The 18,631-nt window shown below is 36.8% G+C and overlaps 2 protein-coding genes across 3 annotated transcripts; one reads left to right on the plus strand and one right to left on the minus strand.

The window, feature by feature from the left end:
- LOC18770909 (CLK4-associating serine/arginine rich protein) lies at positions 6,055-9,843 on the minus strand. 2 transcript variants are annotated; one of them, XM_020568459.1, is made up of 13 exons: positions 9,507-9,843; positions 9,336-9,374; positions 9,088-9,230; positions 8,737-8,812; positions 8,276-8,570; positions 8,082-8,191; positions 7,926-7,973; positions 7,638-7,841; positions 7,311-7,412; positions 6,968-7,101; positions 6,742-6,880; positions 6,418-6,543; positions 6,055-6,317 (listed from the first exon to the last, which is right to left on the minus strand). In XM_020568459.1, exons 1-13 carry the CDS (start codon positions 9,701-9,703, stop codon positions 6,293-6,295), a joined length of 1,638 nt encoding a protein of 545 aa, XP_020424048.1. In that variant the 5' UTR covers positions 9,704-9,843; the 3' UTR covers positions 6,055-6,292. The 2 variants fall into 2 exon arrangements, with proteins under 2 accessions (XP_020424048.1, XP_007204189.1); XM_007204127.2 differs by having other exon boundaries at positions 6,418-6,546.
- Positions 12,984-13,956, plus strand: LOC18771215. Its single transcript, XM_020569274.1, has 2 exons — positions 12,984-13,489; positions 13,611-13,956. Exons 1-2 carry the CDS (start codon positions 13,102-13,104, stop codon positions 13,688-13,690), a joined length of 468 nt encoding a protein of 155 aa, XP_020424863.1. The 5' UTR covers positions 12,984-13,101; the 3' UTR covers positions 13,691-13,956.

Raw genomic sequence — 18,631 nt, forward strand, 5'->3', positions numbered from 1 at the left:
TTCATTTGGTGGGTAGGGTAGTATTAGACTCACGGTTACATAACTAGCTAGTCTCTACAAACAGAATATCAGAGTGCAATTCACCTCAAAAACAGAATCAAATTGCAGTACCTTCTTCACATAGATTTACATTGAGAAAGTCAGCATAAAATGGGAAAGTCAGAAACAGGTGACAGGGGATTCCTGGCAAGCAAGCAGGCCAAAGCCTGCCGTTTCACATTCGAAAATCATGTTCTTTTATCATTGGATTTACATTAGTTTGAATTTCTCGCCTACCAGTAAGGAAATGTAAATCATGTTTGAGTTCAATGCTTGATTCAAATTGAACTCTAAGAAGAGCAATGACAAAAAAAGAGTTCGTACCCTTTTCAAGGAAAGGACAGATATTGGGATTAATTTTCTCTAATTTATTTATTTAATTTAGTTTAGTTTTGACCATATTATGTCCCTAGCAAATTATACTTATTTGTCGGCTATTAGCTCTAATACTAAAACTCTCACGTCAACGGCGAAGTTTGAATTTTACTTTGTTTATCTTGTGAATTGAAAAAAAAATCATACTTAATTATATCGTTAACCTAACTTAAATATGGATTGATATGGTAAAGAATCCACCAGTATAGTACTTTCAGGAAAAATCCTGAACTCGAATCATAATATTCGTATAATATATATAAATTTAATATTCTATCACTCCTTTTAATTGAAAATATCCTTTAGAAAAAAAATACATGGATTATATGAACGGCTACTTTCTCAAGTTGAGCACGTGATAGAAACACTGATATTTCCCCTAGACAACAAAAACAAAATGCCAATTTTAAATATAATTATTAAATTATTGATATGAACGGCTACTTTTCTCAGGAGGAGAAAAACAAGGCTAGGGTTAGTTTGCCTGGTCAGGTTAATTAATTCACCTGACCATCAGAACATGTGAGGTTGTCCTTAAATTTCGCTTTTTCGATAAAGAAAATTTTCATTTTTTAATTCGGTTATTTATTTATTTAGTAGGTGGGTCAACGGTGTGATGGTGAAGTAGACTTTTATGGATGATTTTACACTGTTTGATCATATTATATTTATTTATATTTTATAATAATATTGGCACTGTAAAAAAAATCATGCAGCAGGTACGTAAACGGTAAACCCAATAAAAAGAAATTGAACAAGATTAAGCAAATATCAAGTTGCAGCATCTTAGTCTGGAAGTAACTTCGACCCCACTCATATGTGAGACTCTTGACTTATTGGACGTGTTTTATAATTCTGCTTTTGCATGGGGCCACATGCCATGCCAACTTACTATACTAAGCAAAATCAGTCTCCATTTTAATCCACTGATTTTTTTTAATTTTTTTATTATATATATAACCGCTATTAAGGAGAGAAGAATCGAACTTAGAACCTCAGATACAAAGATAAATGTTCTAAATTAGTTGAATCACAAGCTCCGTGCATCCACTTATATTATATGCACTAATTAACTCTTAAGTTTAGTGGTAGTTATATTTCTTATTGGAAGAGATTCTAATTAAATTCCTAATAGGTGAAGGTGGTTCACAATTTGTAGGTCAAATCAAAGCCATGTTTGGCACAAAGAGTTGTAAATCAGAATTCCGTCGGCATAAAAGGATGTTATCGGGAATGAATTGAGCCATTCAAATTTTAAGTCACTTTCAAGAATCACGTATCCAGACACAAAAGTCAGCTAAAAAATAGAAACTTTTTAATAATGATAAATTTGAAACAATGAACTCATCTAAAATTCGATAACAATTGAATTGACTAAATAGTTTCTGATATTCCAATCTCGAGAATTTGTTATAATATATATGCACATATAAAAAATCCTTGACCAACTAAGGATCTTATAGATTGAGAGAGAGGCAGGACGCTATTGGCTCAAGATTGGTGGTGGGGGTTGGGATGGACCATGAAGCATTGTCTCTTAACGTACATGAAATGAATACAAAAGCTGAATTAGATTCGTAGGGTTTTAGAGAGGGGACCTGCTTGGACCAACAAATAGCCTGGTCACCATCCACATGAGAAATTACAGAGATATGTGTAGAAAACTTGTCTTCAATGGTAAAGTAATGTCGATAGAAGATGCCATTTTGCAAACAAGCCATTGGATAATGCCATTGTCATTGTATGTAGAAAAGAAGACATTGTGAGGGTCCATACAGAAGAACCCTAGAATTTCTAATCACCAAACGAACGGGTGGACTTTGTGGGCAACCATTTGCTTATTTGTCTTCCTCAATCCCACATTATGTTCCCTTAAACACTGATTAGTCAAGCTATCAATTCTCTTAATTTCTTCGTCTATTATCTGTTTGGTTTTTGAAAGATATAGACGGCCGTATTTGATATGAAATGTTTGTTTTCACTTTAAATACATTTGCACAGATTAATAAAGGAGGCAAACGAAAGATACATCTGATTGACATGCGCTGATAACGTTACGAATAATGACGACGGCTTGTTTATCTTATTAATTAATGCATCACTCTCTATCATCAACAGGGACTGATCGAGACTAATGGAATAAAAAAATAAATTTGGTTGATAATTTTAATCCAGGCTAATTTGTCATTAAAGTTTAGCTCAATGAAAAATAGTATATTGACTTGTAGACTAGTAATCTTAAATTCGAACCTTCATGGCACTGTTATAGTGCATGTGTGTGAAAAACCTTATTTCCATATAATTTAGATTCTCGCTTGTATTAAAAAAAAAATCAGACTAATTTAAATGAAAACCCTTTTTCGGTTTGGTGGTTTGAAGGATAATTAAAGATATTTGTGCCTCAAGGGTAAGGATCTAGCCTCTGGGTGGGGGTCCCTTCTGAAAGTGAGACTTAAAAAACTTATTGAGAGGTAGGTCTCTGTAAATATTTTCCTAATTCTAGTTAATTACATGGTCGTTTTCTAGTTTTTAGTGGATGAACATGCATGGCATTCATGCTTATACATTGGTCCTGTCTGGGGAACCCAAGCTAAGTAATTAAAATTAAGATGAGTGGAAATTACATGAAATGCAAAAAGTGTCAATGTCAAAATTTTGCATAAGGTTAATTAGCCAATCAATTAAAGTAAACTTGTTTTGTCTTCACTCTGCTGGCTGCTTAGCTTGATCCGGTCTCACAATCATCCTCATGTTAAGTCAAGTTTATGTATCTGACACACACACACACACATCTAAATCCATTAATTAATCTATTAATTTACTAACTAATCTATTAAACACGAAGATCAGTGACGTCACCATGATGCTAAAGATGCAGGAGAGGCCGCGGAGGGGAGACGAAGAAGATTTGCAGTGGTTCATGGTGGTGATTAGGATGATAATAATATAATATCAAGGCGATTAAAAGATGGTTATGCATGCTTAGAAGAATAAAATCATTTGGTAGGGCAGGCTCTAGCCTCGTAATAATATTATTCTACACACTCTTCGATTGAAGATTATTCAAATTAATTTATAGTTAATCCGAGAGAGAGATACACCATCCCATGTGCTTCACTTTCCTTCAAACATATTTTATATAGAAATTGATTTTGGAAAAATTTAGCAATAATTTTGTAGGAGGAATGGGACATACAGGTGGGATTAAGAGGCCAAAAAGAAATAACATGGGATTCATTTCTTCAGTTTAGGTACAAAGTGGAAAAGGCTCGAGCATATAATGATGAATAAATAAAGAAGGCTAAAAAGAGACCATCGATTGATGTCGGTTCTTTTACTAAAAGTTTGTACTAGCTAGAGGATTGTAGTTTCGGATAAATGATGATATATATGTTGCCAATTGAAGATAATGTTGAGGATTGTAGTTTCGACATGTTATATTGTTAAATTTTGTGTTACTAACAGTTCGGATTAATTGCTCGATTTATCACAAATTTAAATCAAATCCATTTTACTAATAGTTCTATTCGCGAATTGACAACATAACATGCTAAACCGTCTTGTAAAAAATTATTTTTCATGCTTACAAAGTGCATGTTTTGTAAAGCATCTTTCGGCCAAGTATTTTTTAAATGAGACAAGGCTACCCTAACACATTCCTAATTATATTATTATATTCCCTAAACCATCACCATTTACCAAATTGCAAACCTAGCTACATCGCTAAGACGTGAGTGGTGGGGTTTTGAAATGAAATTACTTTCACATCGAATTATAACATTCCATTACATAGTTTAAAGGGAGTTTATGATTAGATTAGAGGCTCCCTCGTGTGGTGGTAACAATTTCTTCAATTTTTATATGACAACTTTCTCTCCTAAAATCAAGTAGTAGCTAGGCAGGTATACAAGTAAAGGTAGTGTTTGATAGAAAATAAAAAGAAAAAAAAGGGTTAAAGGCGGTGTGAATATGTGAGGTTGGATAGATATATAGGCTAGGCATCACTTTCAGAGAGAGATGGGATGGGCATGGGATCATATACGTTCGTGTGATATGGATGGAATAAAGGCAGAGAGGTTTTAAATCTAAGCTTTTGGATGGCTACGCTTTAACAGAAGCCTCCCGTGTGCCTCACGAGATGCAAAAGATCAAAGGCCCCCTTAAAGGAAGATGCTGGCTGGATGCATCTATCATCTATTGCATGCAACTTCAACTTTGCCTTTATCTTCGTCCATCTTTACAATCTTCCTTTTGTTCCCATCACACCATTCAAATCTCCATATTCATCAAACCCTTCTCACCCGAGGGTTAATAAAGCGGTTCGCATTATATAAATACATGTATGTTATATCAAAAAGTAATTTAAAAAACGCCAATACGAAACAAGTTGTAAACTCAAATGTCCTAGATTTGAACAAGTAGATATACATATTTAGGGTTTACTATGAAACCCGTGCCCGATAAGGAAAGTTGAGTTGTGGAGTTTTTCTCTTTTCCAATAAGAAAAAAACAAGAAATTTGATTATAAGAGATGCTATTTTTGGCTTAGTTGCTTGTCCAACAATCATGCTTTAGGATGGCATGATGGGGATACTTGACCTAAAGCCCATCGTTGTAAAGTCGGGCAATGATTCAACAAAAACACCAGGCTGGACTAGTTTGGACTGGTCACAGCTTTGGTGGAATTGAGATTTCTTATAAGAACCAAAACTTACTTTCTTTGTAAAGAACCAAAAAGAGAAAACAATCATAATAGAGCTCATAATTTTGTTAGTTGCAAAAGGCTTCAACATCTTAAGATCTTGTCCTGTCGTCAAGTAGTTGACGATGTCAATTCCCATGTACAAGACACAAGAATTACGTTTGCCTTCACCAACAAAAAGAGATTCCATTCTCCCTCAAATTCAATGCTTTTCACCAACTATCACAAGAACCTATTTGTGTTTTCTTTTTCTTTTTTCTTTTTCGGTCCAAAACCCATTTTGTCCCAAAAAAATCCCCAAGGACAACAAACACTAAGGAGAAATGGCACCGTTTCAAATAAATTGGCTCAAAAGACAATTCAACGATTGTCCACTTCTTGTCCTGAGTTTTAGTCATCCCTTTCACATCTATGCTAATCAGATGCCAAGACAATGGCTAATACAACTGCGACTGCATTTCCATACTCCATCCCCTTCCTTACTGTGATACCATATGAGAGAACTCTCAAACAATCTATAAATCGGATCGATAGAAGACCCGTTTTCTGCTCAGTTCGTACAAGCGATGAGCTGAACTCAAACCAAATATTAAATTCATTATAAAAATATATATATATATATAACAAATCGAGCTCGAGGGTTAGCATACTCAACTCATAAAGCTCACAAACAGTTCGTTTGACTTTTATTTAGACTCGTCGAGCCCAGGTTAAGCTCAGCTTGTTCGTTGAAACTTCCAAATGTACTCAAAACTCTTTCCACAAAGCAAGCCAGCTCAAGCAGCAATCGAGGCTGAAGCTTGAGCTTGAAAACTACCATTCTCTACGTATAATACGCAGGCAACAAATACTCCTTTAAAACATGCACATCAGCACGCGTATAAGCCCATCCAATGGTTCCACTATAGCAGCGACTAAAGTCATTTGTCTCCCTTAAGTTTTAAGAAAGGTTTTATGTCATATTATATAGTAGCAAAAGAGTCACTAGTCTGACAGAAACAAACATAAATCATAGTATCCATTTATTATATACTCATATACAACAAGGTTTGCATAACTCGGAATGAAACCTATGAATTTCAATAGTAACCAGTGCTCTACCTTTCTAAAAGTACAAAAATACTCCAATCCAAGTATTTGAAGTACTCTGATCACCTTGCGTCAATTCAATATCCATCAATGTCTTGTTCGGCTTCGTACCCTGTAACGTCAGCTCTCTGAATCAATCTCCGGGAGTATGAACATGCCACATGACGAGTGTCAGGCAACAAAAAACGGAAAGGGAAACACAGTAGGGTCACCTTGGTGAGCGGGAGTACGTGCGTGAATGATTACGTGTTCGGGAGCGGGAACGAGACCGAGACCGAGATCGAGAATAATGTCTTCGGGAACTCTTGCTTCTACTCCGACTTCTACTATCTCGGTATCTTCTGCGGTAAATGCATTTCACAATCATGGCCAAGATAATATAATCACAGACCCACATACTTCTGACCCACCAGGCACGACCACAACATGATTCAAGTAAAAATTGGACCTAATCCTTGGGGATTATCGGCCTTAAATTCATAGTTGGAGCCTGCACCTATCATGTATAAAAATAAAATAAAAAATCAATCAACTACCGTGGAGGAGAGCGGCTATAGCTCCTGCTGCGACTACGACGCCTAGATCTACTTAATCGGCTTGTTTCTGCAAGTTTTTCCAGCCTCTGGCGCTCCTGCTCTCTCTTTTTAGCAATTTCAGCAGCAGTATCTTTCTTAACTGAAAAGGCAAATAATTTCATAATCAGATTATATGAAGATCCAACACAAAGTACCACAATAGCCTTCTCTACCATCACCCACGTACTTTGTTTGTTCAGCTGCCTGCTCATAATCCTTTTAAGTCGTTCTTGAGGAGTTTCTTTCTTCTCCACTGGTTGCTGTTTCAATGGCCCACCAGAAGTACTTCCCTTGGTTAACTTTGCTAACGCTGAGGATGTGCTGTGAGAAAAAGAAATAAATCAACTTTAAAAAGTCGTACTTATATAGTTACAAGGATATAGAAGAAATCAGGTGACAAAAGCAAGAGGAAAGAAAATAAGCATAATGGTTAATAAAGCCTCCAATAGGCACAATAACTACATTAATTTTTGGAAAGTTAATGCGTGAAGAAAGAAAAAAGATCTTCTGATCTAGGCTCCATGAGATACCTTGCTGGTGGTTTCACCACTTTAGTGCCCTTATCCTTCTCAAGGGATGCACCGGATGCAGGATCAACATGCAGAGCCTCAAGTATGAGACCAGTTGAAGGCCTACAAGAAAGAAGAAGCATTAGGGATATCAGTTCAGGGAACAAAATGAGCTTCAGAAAGGAAGCCTCCTTCCTTCTTCCTCTTGGCAGTTAGGCTGATAACCCTAAGCCTGATATATTCTAAATGACAAAAAATTTCCTCAGGTAACAAAATGGGTGAAAAGCTGCAGCAGAGTAAAGACTGTCCAATGAATCTTTGCAAGAATAAAAGGTCGAGTGCTCCGACCGGTTTAACACATCGGCCTGTGAGGGAGGAGATGACGGTGGAGAAAATCCTGCACGCTTTGATTCATCCTTATCTCCGGAGCCCCCAAATTCAGTAATATATTCTATTTTAGAAGTTGCTGGTTTGCTTCGATGAGCTTCATCAGAATGTCGTCCACGAGGATATCTCCGTGAGTATGATGGTGAGTATGATCGCGATCTTGATCTGCACACACAAGTAACAAGAAGTATGTACCACGTTCCTTTTGTGGTAAAATACGAACATACACAGCAATGGCATAGATTTTACCTTCTTGAGCGAGGATAAGCTTCATATGTTGGACTTCGTCTAGATTCACTGCAGATATAAATAGGTGCAATCTTGTATAAGAGCTATGGAATGCAAAATTCCACCACTTGGAAACAGGAGCAAAAGTCAAATAAAAAGAAAATTTGCAGCTTTTACCGGTACGGATCATGGTGGAGCACCTGAGTTCCAGTTACCCGTGCAGCTTCTCTTTCCCTCTCCCTTTCTATCTGAGAAGCCTTCCTTCTTTCCTTGCGACTCATCTTCCTCTACAGATTTTAGTAAATGCAAATCATGCATTGATCACTACTACAACAAGATTGGTCATTTAACCCAAAGTTGTGAGAACTTACAATTGCAGGATCGCCTTTGATCACTTCCTTTTGCCTTTTCTCCTCCTCCTTAGCTTTCTTATCCATGTATACAAGCCAACCATACCTTTTTATTCCAAATTCTTTTGCTATTTTATCCATTCCTTCATCACTGCTATCATCACTGTTGAAATCATCCTCATCCTCATCTTCTTCTTCATCTTCATCGTTATCATCAGGGTCTGAAAACTGAGCCTCCTCTTTTCCATCCCCTTCATAAGAGAACCCCACCTGTGAATAAGAACCTTTAACGGCAGAAGGTTGTTGCATCTGAGACCTGCCACATATGCATCAAAATATAAGGCATGATCCCACAAGCAGTTAAAGTATCAGTCATAACATCATTCATCGTATCACTAGCCAACAAATTTATTTAGTGGAGGAAAAGAAATTGCCACATTAGAACACCACACCCGCAAAAATGTAAAAGAAAAAAATCAAACCTCTCAGGAGCAAATGGAGCAGTAACCCTTGTCTCTATTTCTTCATTCACATGTTGCAAACCCTCTTCATCTGTAACTGTTGACGTAAAAAGCTTAAACTGTGACAATCTTAAACTAAACCCCGTAGCTTATGAAATGTTTTTGAACACCAAAGATTGATAATTTTTGTCTTTCATTGATAGCATCTAGCATTACTCTACTCTTTAACAGATAGAGATAAATATTTCACACAGAAAAACAATCAATAATCTACAAACTTAAGATGGTGATATAACTAATTTACATAAAAATAGTCTGTAATCTACATTTAATTGAAGACATTATGATTAAAAATCAACATAAAGTACCGACATCCTCTACGACGATGCTTAATTAAATCCCGATAACGCTCAAAATTAACAAACTCTTCTAATTCTTCCTCTTCTTCCGATTTTTCTTGAGCACGTAAGTGCCGGGACTCTCGAATAAAATCGAGAAGAGCACGCCCATCAAATCTGCATTTCACATACATACACAAAAATAAAGCTACAATTGACCCCCAAAAACAAAATTAAAGCTACAACTTTTGCAAAAAAGGATGAAAGTATTGCAATTTGTACCTATCAATCAAAACGTCCTGTTTCCCGTTCCAAGGAATCCTGAAAGAAAGAAAATTCGAACGAAACGACGTTGTGTTCATATATACATATGCCATATTTCCATTTCCGACTAATTCAGGAGCAAAATTCAAGCTCAATCAAGAAGAAAGAGTTAGGGAAGAGAGGCATTACAAGCCTTGCTGGTCCTCGGAGGCTTGGTAGAGGCCGTCGTCGCGGTACAAACGGCAGCGGGAGCCGACGACCTGGATCGATTGCTGCGGGTCGCCGCGGCGCTTGGCCAGGAAAACGGCACGTCGTTGAGCTCGCTTTCGAGCGGCGTCCATCATGTCGTGGACCTTCCGCTCCGACCTCCTTGCTTCGTGCCACATCTTCGACCGGTTTCGGTTGGATTCGATTCCGATTCCGATTTGGGTCGACTGGTTGAGTTGCGCACCTAACAGAAGAACAGAGAGCCCTAACCCTTTCTCAGTTCCCACTTGTTGCCTCCACCACCGACTTATGTCGTGAGAAGGATGAGACCAGATCGACCAATAATAGAAAACAAGCTCACTTGGTATTTTGGGTTTGGTCCAATGCAAAAGGTTTGGCATTTTGGGTTGTGGGCCCACATTTTTTCAAGCCCAATTTTGATCCATATTTTGCTTGCGCATATATTCCCCGAGTGCAATAAGGCATTGAAAATTTGTCATTAACTTAAGTCATTTAGGTTGTTAAATTAATCTATATGAGTTGTTCTATAATAAGGTCCATGTATATTATGTAACTTAAAGGGTGATAAAAACCGTATTGAATCTTTACGTTTTTTCTTCTTTTCTCTTATTGTCTACTTTTTAAATGACTTATTAATATTGAAACTCATCTATCTCATTATGAAAGTTCTTTGTTTGAAGCGCATGACGGAAACAGAGATACAACCAGTCCTTGTCCTTGTATTAAGAAGAACAAAGTAAAACAATTGAACCCATAGGATAACCTAGTATGATAACAAAATGCAATCTCTAACCTGCTTTAATTGTACAACATGTTCTTTCATCACTCAAACTTTATTGTTTGGGTACCAAGAGTACCAAGTGTGTAAGTTGGTTTCTTTCATTTCCTCTATATCTGTCCGTGGATCCACTAAGGGACAAGTGTAGGCAGTTTCCCTCACTCAATATAGGATCCACCCATGAAGTTGCCCAGCTTCTTTGTTGTTTTCTTGGGGCCTAGGGGCAAAGTCTACAAACTGTTTGATAAAATGCCTCAAAGAAGGCTAAGGCAGGTCAAGGGGCCAAAGGAATGGCTGAGACTTGGGCAACATTGGATCAGACTTTATAGAGGCAGGGCAAGGTGCCAAAGGAATGGCTGAGACTTGGGCTGCATTAGGCTAGACTTTACATAGGCAAAGTGAGGGGTCAAGGGAATGACTAAGACTTGGGCTGCATTAGGCTAGACTTTACATAGGCAAGGTAAGGGGTCAAGGGAATGACTAAGACTTGGGCTGAGTTAGGCAGGTTCTTGCTCTCAGGAAGGAAAATTCATGGATCCGCCTTGTAGTTTGAATTTGATTCTTGTCTTGTCTTGGAGATGGTCTTACGCTACTACACATTCTGGCTTAGTTTTGTTTGTAAGTTCCAAGTTTTGGTTGTATAATTTGATCTCATAGCAATCCACCAATATAGCACTCTGTCATTATTGAGGGAAGGGCTTGGTTCTTGAAAAAAGCGGGAACCTGTTAGCTAGGAATGATGGGTCTCCTTCCAGCTACCCCAGCTAATAAGTTTGATGAAGGAATCATCTTCTTCTATATGGTCCTTGTTTGTTTACTACTCAAAAGAAAAGTACCAAAAAGCAATTCCACCGATAGCTTTGGCTTCTTAAAAGAATTTAGGCGACGCTTGCTGCGTGTGGATCATTATAGAAACCCCACGACGTACGGCATTGAAACTCAATGATGTATGTCAACTTTAATTTGAATTATTTTGTTCAACAAATACAAAACAAATGCATCGAAAGGATTTTTCAACTTTCAAATGTGCTGGCTAAGTTTTTCCGCCGCTACGGTGGTGTTGCGCTGACTAAACAAGTAGAATGGAAGTAGTGCTTGTGCTTTTGCATTAAATTCAAAAAGACATGGGACACCTGACATGATGAACACCACACGTCGCCCATCATTTTTAGGGTTTGGCATGGGAACGAAGGGGCTACAAGTCAACAAAGCTCAAAAACACACAGTCAAAATTGCCAATTAAAAAATAATAATCATGATTTAGAAGAAAAAGAAAACCACCTTCCATTCTACTTGATGGTCAAGTATAAAAGAAAAGAAAAAAAAAAAACATGCATGGCATCCACCCCTCTTATATGATGTCGTTTTGCCCATGCTTTCTGGAACTTATAAAACAACATGACTTGCTGGGTCAATATACAAACCTAAATATCAAGCAGATATGTCACACATTATTATTATTAATTTTGTAACTAGGTCGGTTGCATGTGTCACATTATGTATATAATATATAGATTAAAAAAATTTGGAACTGTGACCTAAAATTAATTTAAGAATTAATCTATTTTTTATCTGGAAATTAAGCCGCCAGGGCCTGACAGACAGCAACCTCTTGCAGGCTACTGGACGTAAAAGTAATTGACGTTTTATGGATTAAGTTTGATTATAAATATAGTTAATAGTATATTAATGTGATGATTAAGCTAACTCAAGCTTAACTTGTGAGTTATTTGCCCGTTTTCTTATCGATGGATACTCTTGAGTATACAAGTGGGGAAACAAACGTAAGCATAAATTGTGAATTAATTATGATGGCGTGCTTTGTCTGTCAACCAAACTATACAAGTCAGCTCCTCCTCCTCCTCCTCCTCCTCCTCCTCCTCCTGTATTATCATAATCATAATTAAATATCATCTTATAAATTGACCGAGTTCATCTTCGATCAAGTAGAAGGTTTCGGAGAAAAATATGTATAGCACTCTTAAAACAAAAAGAAAAAGGATGATGATTTTAAATTTGCGTGAGCAACCTTGCTACCCACTCCTATCATGAAAGTGAAATAAAACTAATGCAATATATGAACATTAAAATGAAACTAAACTAAACTGATTCATATGTTAATATCATAAACTAATGCACCAATTTAAGCATCCCCTTTCCATCGTGTGTACCAAGTCATCCAAATTGTGCCTCCAACCCCACCCTCAAGCTAAAGGCACCCAGCTTGCAATCACACAATATATTGTGAGAAAGTCAAAGTACACATATATCCTCTCAGTTTTAGTCGTGAGGCTATTAGAGTGATAATTACCAGCACAACGAGTTAACACAAAAGACCATTTGTGTTAGGGATTGGGGATTACGTTCATATCCTCTAAGCATAACCATTTAACTTCTTGTCTTGGCTCCATCACAAAACATAAATTGGTTTTTGCAATGTCTTCCCTTTACTCACGTCAGAACATTTTCCCGCGAAGCAAACAGAAAAATCACCGAAACTCTATTTTTTTAATTAATTAAATAAATAAATAAATAAGAAGAAAACGAGTGAAAAAGGAAAGGAACAGGTCATGATGACGCGGACCAACCAAAGCAAAGTCTCTACTACTACTGGGTCCCACCTCACCTCACCTTCCCTTCATTCCTTCCTTCCCATATAAACCCTCCTCCTCATCAAATAAACCAAAAACGCCAAACAAGCGCATAAGCGCTCCCCAAAAGCCCCAGCGCGCGAGGTCCCTCCGACCCCCCACCACGCGCGGGGTGGTGGCTGAGCCCATGTCTGAACCGCACGCCCCGCCTCCTCCGCCGCTCTATAAGCAGCATTCCTGGTCCCCTGACGCCTACCGAGACGAGGCATGGCACCGCCGCAAGAAGATCAACGGCAGATCGAAGCTCCAGCGCAGCAAGAGCGTCACTGACGAAGACCTCGACGAGTTGAAAGCCTGCATCGAACTCGGGTTCGGGTTTAACTCGCCCGAGTCGGATCAGCGGCTCGCCGACACCCTGCCCGCTTTGGGACTTTACTACGCGGTTAACAAGAGTTATTACGACTCGGTATCTCACAAGTCTACGACGACCCCAACGTCGTCGTTTTCGCCAACCCCGTCCGAGTGCGACTCGGTGCCCTCCCCCGTGGGCAGCCCGCATACAATCTTCGGACCCGGTATGTGTTTTTTGATTTGTCATCTGATTTTGGATCAAGTTCAGTTCTTTACTTTAATTTTTTTGGGGTTATGAATCTGATTTTCTGTTTGCTTCCCGGGAAAATGGAAATGGGGTTGAAGGAGATACGCCGCAGACGGTGAAGGCGCGGTTGAGGCAGTGGGCCCAGGTGGTTGCGTGCACGGTGAGGCAGAGTTCTTGAGCTGATTGATTAATATATGTAACCAAACCAAACTGGAGTTATGAATGTAACCAAACATCAACGTCAAAAACTTGGTCTGTGATTATTGACTGTGATCTCCCAATTTCCCACCGACTTTGATGGATTAAAAATAATAATTAGGAGGGATTAATTTTTTTTTTCTTTTTCAAACAGTAGTTGTAATGTGAACCAACTTGTTGTACTGGGATGGATTGACCTTTTGCTTTTGGTTTCTTTAATTGGTAATTTCGCTATGTTCTATTCTATTTGTCTGCTCTCTTTTATTATTATTATTATTATTATTTTTTATTTTTTTTTGGTTCTTATTTAGTATTTAGTACAAGACTTGTGTTCTGTCTGAACCCAGATGTAAAAAAAGGTCAAATTAGATGCTTTGTTTGAATGTTTGTGTCTTGTACTTTGATCGAATAGGTTCTGTAATTTCCTTTTGACAAATTATATAATACACACCACACTCCTAATAAAACATGTCTTTTATAATGCAATGAAGAATATTCTTGTTCGAATTAGCGTTTTTTCTAGAACATTCAATTATTCAAGATATCACGAGACATGTTGAGGTGGTGTATCGAATTTAGTAAATAATATCTCATTCTCATCCCTATCCTTAAGATTAGAAGGTTCAAAGGGTTGTTAAAGAATGATAAATTTGCCTTTTTACTTTTTCGTGGTTTAGCTATGGAAACTGAACAAGAAAGCTCCTATCTGTCATACTTTTAATGGATACAGATCGGCTCATATTATTTCTTGAAGGGGAAGGCAATGAAGTGGAACCCCTGAAGAAGATTCTCTACATATGTTAAACTTTCATGTTAATCCATTCAAGTTTAAGATATCTTAAAAAAATATTTTAATTGGGATGATAGAGTTTAGTGTTAATCAAAATGCAAGTTACCTTAAAAACCTATTCATTCACTTTAACTTTTGTGTTTTGTTTTTTATGTTTTCCATCCGACAATTGAGGTTAGGACAATACAACTTGAGATCTTTTTTAATATTAAAAAGAGAAATATGACTAGAATAAGAGTTAGTCGGTCGAGTAATATGGATAAGAATTAGTCGGTACTTAAATATTTAACGTTAAAAAGAAACATATGACTAAAATAAGAGCTAGTTGATACTTCAACACGTACGACTAAAATAAAAGATAATTGGCACTTAAAAAAAAAAAAAAAAAAGGATTAGCACTAATAGAGTTTTGTCAATGTCAATCTGAATTGGTAACATGTGCAACAGACAGCTGGCTCCAACAATTACCACCAAAAGCACTAAGCCTGGTCCTTATCATATGGCAAAAGAGTATTAAAAACATGCACAATGCAATTGCCCTTTATGTATAAATCATACTGTGACCGACTGAAAGTGGGATCTCCAATTCAAAACATGAAAAATGTTATTTTTTAAGATTTTTTTTACCTCGTAAACGAGAAAGAGAAATTCGAATTTAAAACTTCTTTTATAGTAAGGAAAAAAACCTCATTAAAATACAAATAAATTTCAAATTTATAATTTAACAACATAACATCTCGAATCGGTTTAACAAAATGAAAAGGCCTTGAATATTGATACGAGCAATCAAGTGTTGTCAACCATAAGTGGCCCATTCATCAAGATTTCCAACCAATATTTGCCCATTGTGGGCCAACCAGGGCCCACAGTTGTGGACCTGTATAATCATAAAACTCAAGAACAATAGGCCATCATACTGCAACACAATAACGTTGTACACTAGCTAACAGCCTGTGTGTCGAGTTCAAGTGAACACATGCGTTTGATTATCAGGTCATATGCATGATTGCCCATGCCCATACGATCTAAGTTCTTTCTCAGGTGACAGAGGGAGGTGAATCAGGGATGTTTTTAAATTTGCCTTCCAAATATCATGAGTGGAAAGAGAAGTATTCCTAACTTTCCTTGTCCAAATCCAAATCAAAAATGCATATCCAGAGCATGTGCATTTGAGCAACAAACTTCTTCTTTTTGGGTTTTGATAAGGAACACAAAGTTACAATAGACCCAAGCCAACCAAAAGCATTGAAATATATTTCAGTTTCTTGCTAGGGCCCAAAAACAAAGAGACCAGTTTGTGCGTCTATGTCGTGTAGCAGTTCATCTTTCTGCCCTTTAAGATCCATTCTTGATAGTTGACTAAAATTATTGTTCTGTTAAAATCACTGTTGGTATAAAATAAATAAATAAACTCTTGCTAAATGAATTAGTGGGAGTGGACTCCCAAAAAATCCTAACTCTCTCTCTTCCAAAAAAAAAAAACGTTCTAGAGCAGTTTTCATTTTGAGAGCGGAGGACGCCATTGTTCTTCCTCCCCTCTTCCTTTCTCCTTTATCATCTCTTTCCCTATTTTTAAAGACAAAAGATTTTTTCTATTTGTTTTTGTTTTGTTATAATTTTCCTCCACTCATCACATGCAGATGTGTCTCGACATCGGATCTCCACTTGCGTTTCGATGTTGAATCTCTACCTCATCTTTTTTTAAGGTTTCTTCATGTTTGGAATAAATCGCAGAGACCCTTAAGTTTTCCATATAGTTTTTCTTTTGAGAGAGTTTTTCACATCTTCTTTGTAAGACATATTTCTAAATCAAAATTCATTGCGAATACTCTTATATGGTTATATTGTTTATCAAAATTATACGTTAAGACATATTTCTGAATGCCAATAGTTTTAATTGACAATTTGACAATCCATAATCGTATTGATTTGACATTGATATATTTTTTTCTTTGCAATAAACGGCACAGATTCAAAGTTAAGCAAGCATAATATTTCAGTTTCCTTGTATATATAAATTGCTCAAGTTGCTAATAAATAAAGCCAAATTGCTAATTGTAAAGGACTTAAATCCTTTTCTCAAGCTTTCAAAGTTGGTGTGAGTTGACATTCGCTCCTTGTTTATTCCTTTGGAACCATGCATAGCACCAAAAAATCTACTCAAACAAACTTCCAAATGGCTGACAATATATATTATATTTTCTTCTAGTTTACAATTTATGAAAAATCATCTATAAAAAGTTGAATTTTTTGTCGCGGGAATATGATAAGTTGGATAGATCTTTGAACTTTCGTCCCAATTTTTTTGTCTTCGTATAGACATTGATTGATAGGTTGCCTCTTTTCTAGACTCTCAATGGGATGATCGAATTGTTTAAAATCAAGCTTCCCCACATGTTAGTTCAACTTCGCCAGTTAAAAACGTGAAACTTACAAGATGGTCGTGATGAAGGCTATTTGCTGTTCAAAGACGCGTTTGAAAAATGTTTTGAAATTCCATTACATGCTTACAGTTACGGCTAGCTACTACGATTCATTCAAATGACTAATTTAATTTGAAAAATTCTTCTATTCTGTGACCTAAAGAAACGCTCCATATTTTATTTTTACACTTAAACTATATACATAAGAACAATCGAAAAAGACCATGTATGTACCTCAAGCCACGTCAGTCTAAAACATGACTGTTTCAATGGTCATAATCTGCTGCCCTAAATATATATAAACTCTTCTATGTGGACGTCAGAATAACATTCGGACATCTGGAATTTAATGATATTTGTGTGTATTTATTTAAACTGGTCGTCTCTTTGACTGCTTGAGTATGAAATTTCAATGCCTCTTGCAAGTTCTGGACGCCTACAAAGCAGGAGCCATAGCCAGCAGGCTTAGGAAGGAAGCAAGAATAATTTAATTATGAGCCTTTATGGTGTCAACAAAACCCTACGATCGATGGCTGGCCTGGCCCTGCCCCATTCGACAAGCGCATGCAAATGTTGGGTCTATGAAAATGACTTCCATTTAAATTACATACCTACTGTTTCAACAGTTTGATTCAGCGATGCGAGAGGCCACTTTCCTTGAATTGGGAGGACCAAGTTCCTTAAATTATGAAAGTTGTTGAAATTGACCAAATCGTTTACTCTCTCGCTTCTTTTACCTCCCCACCCCAAAATAATTCTTCTATCCCAACCCTAACTTGTTATGAATCTATGACTTGTCTTATGAAACGCAGCCATCAACAACTTTAACTCTCTCTTCTTCTTCTTTTTTTTTCTCTCTGCGTATTTGGCATCTGATTCTTATTAGTTATTTTAGGTTTAACTTTCAGTACTCAAAATTCGAGAATTAAAACCTAAAATTTGAGCTCAAACAACAATTCTACCATAACATATAGTCAATCATGTCGCCAGGAGAGAGGGAATTTTGGGACTATCTAAGAAAGAGTCAATAAAAACCGTTTGTCTATCAAAACACCGTGTTTTTAACCATTGAAATAATAACATGTCAATCAATCAACTTCGTCTTTTAATCTGTCAACGTATTCATTCTCATAAAAATAAAAATTATGTTCATTTCTTAGAAAATATAGTATCTCTAGTGTAAAGAATTTTTTGAAACCCAATCATAAATCGCCAGTTTTATTTTCATAATACTAATCGTATTAAATTTTTTCTTTGTGCTTTTAAATTTCCGAAAGTATTGAATCAAACCAAAAAAAAAAAACAAGCTTTACCAATTAGGTGTAAACGCACCAAAGAAATAAAGTGTCAACACTAGGAAAGATAAACACGCTTTTGACAACCAATGTCATTGTTAAGAAAAAGAGACCGATCGAGAGGAAAAAAGATATGGAAGAAATTTGAGACAGGTAGATGAACAATGAGAGAAGTGAAGAAGAAAAAAAATCAAAGCGAATAAATAAAAATAAAACTAAAACTAAAAAGAAAACCTCTTTAAATCTCTTGAAAATTTCATGTGTGAGGCTTTGTCCTTTGGTCACAGGGTCATTCAAGTCAAATGGAAGGGCAGAGAGATGCAGGCAGTCAATATTTTCTGTGACAAAATTCCAAAGTTTGTCGTAGCATGAAATGAATATGTGAGGCTTCGTCTACTTCACGCTATATATTA

Source organism: Prunus persica, chromosome G7, assembly GCF_000346465.2.
Source record: "Prunus persica cultivar Lovell chromosome G7, Prunus_persica_NCBIv2, whole genome shotgun sequence".
In the NCBI taxonomy this organism is placed as follows: domain Eukaryota; kingdom Viridiplantae; phylum Streptophyta; class Magnoliopsida; order Rosales; family Rosaceae; genus Prunus; species Prunus persica.

What these genes read in the sequence shown, in the direction of transcription:
- LOC18771215 (XM_020569274.1), top strand. Translation starts at nt 13,102, where the DNA reads ATGTCTGAACCGCACGCCCCGCCTCCTCCGCCGCTCTATAAGCAGCAT. An exon ending in GCATACAATCTTCGGACCCG is followed by an intron (nt 13,490 to 13,610) that starts GTATGTGTTTTT and finishes ATGGGGTTGAAG; the next exon opens with GAGATACGCCGCAGACGGTG.
- LOC18770909 (XM_007204127.2), bottom strand. Translation starts at nt 9,703, where the DNA reads ATGTGGCACGAAGCAAGGAGGTCGGAGCGGAAGGTCCACGACATGATG. An exon ending in GCTTATCCTCGCTCAAGAAG is followed by an intron (nt 7,842 to 7,925) that starts GTAAAATCTATG and finishes TTGTGTGTGCAG; the next exon opens with ATCAAGATCGCGATCATACT. An exon ending in GTGGTGAAACCACCAGCAAG is followed by an intron (nt 7,102 to 7,310) that starts GTATCTCATGGA and finishes TTTTTCTCACAG; the next exon opens with CACATCCTCAGCGTTAGCAA.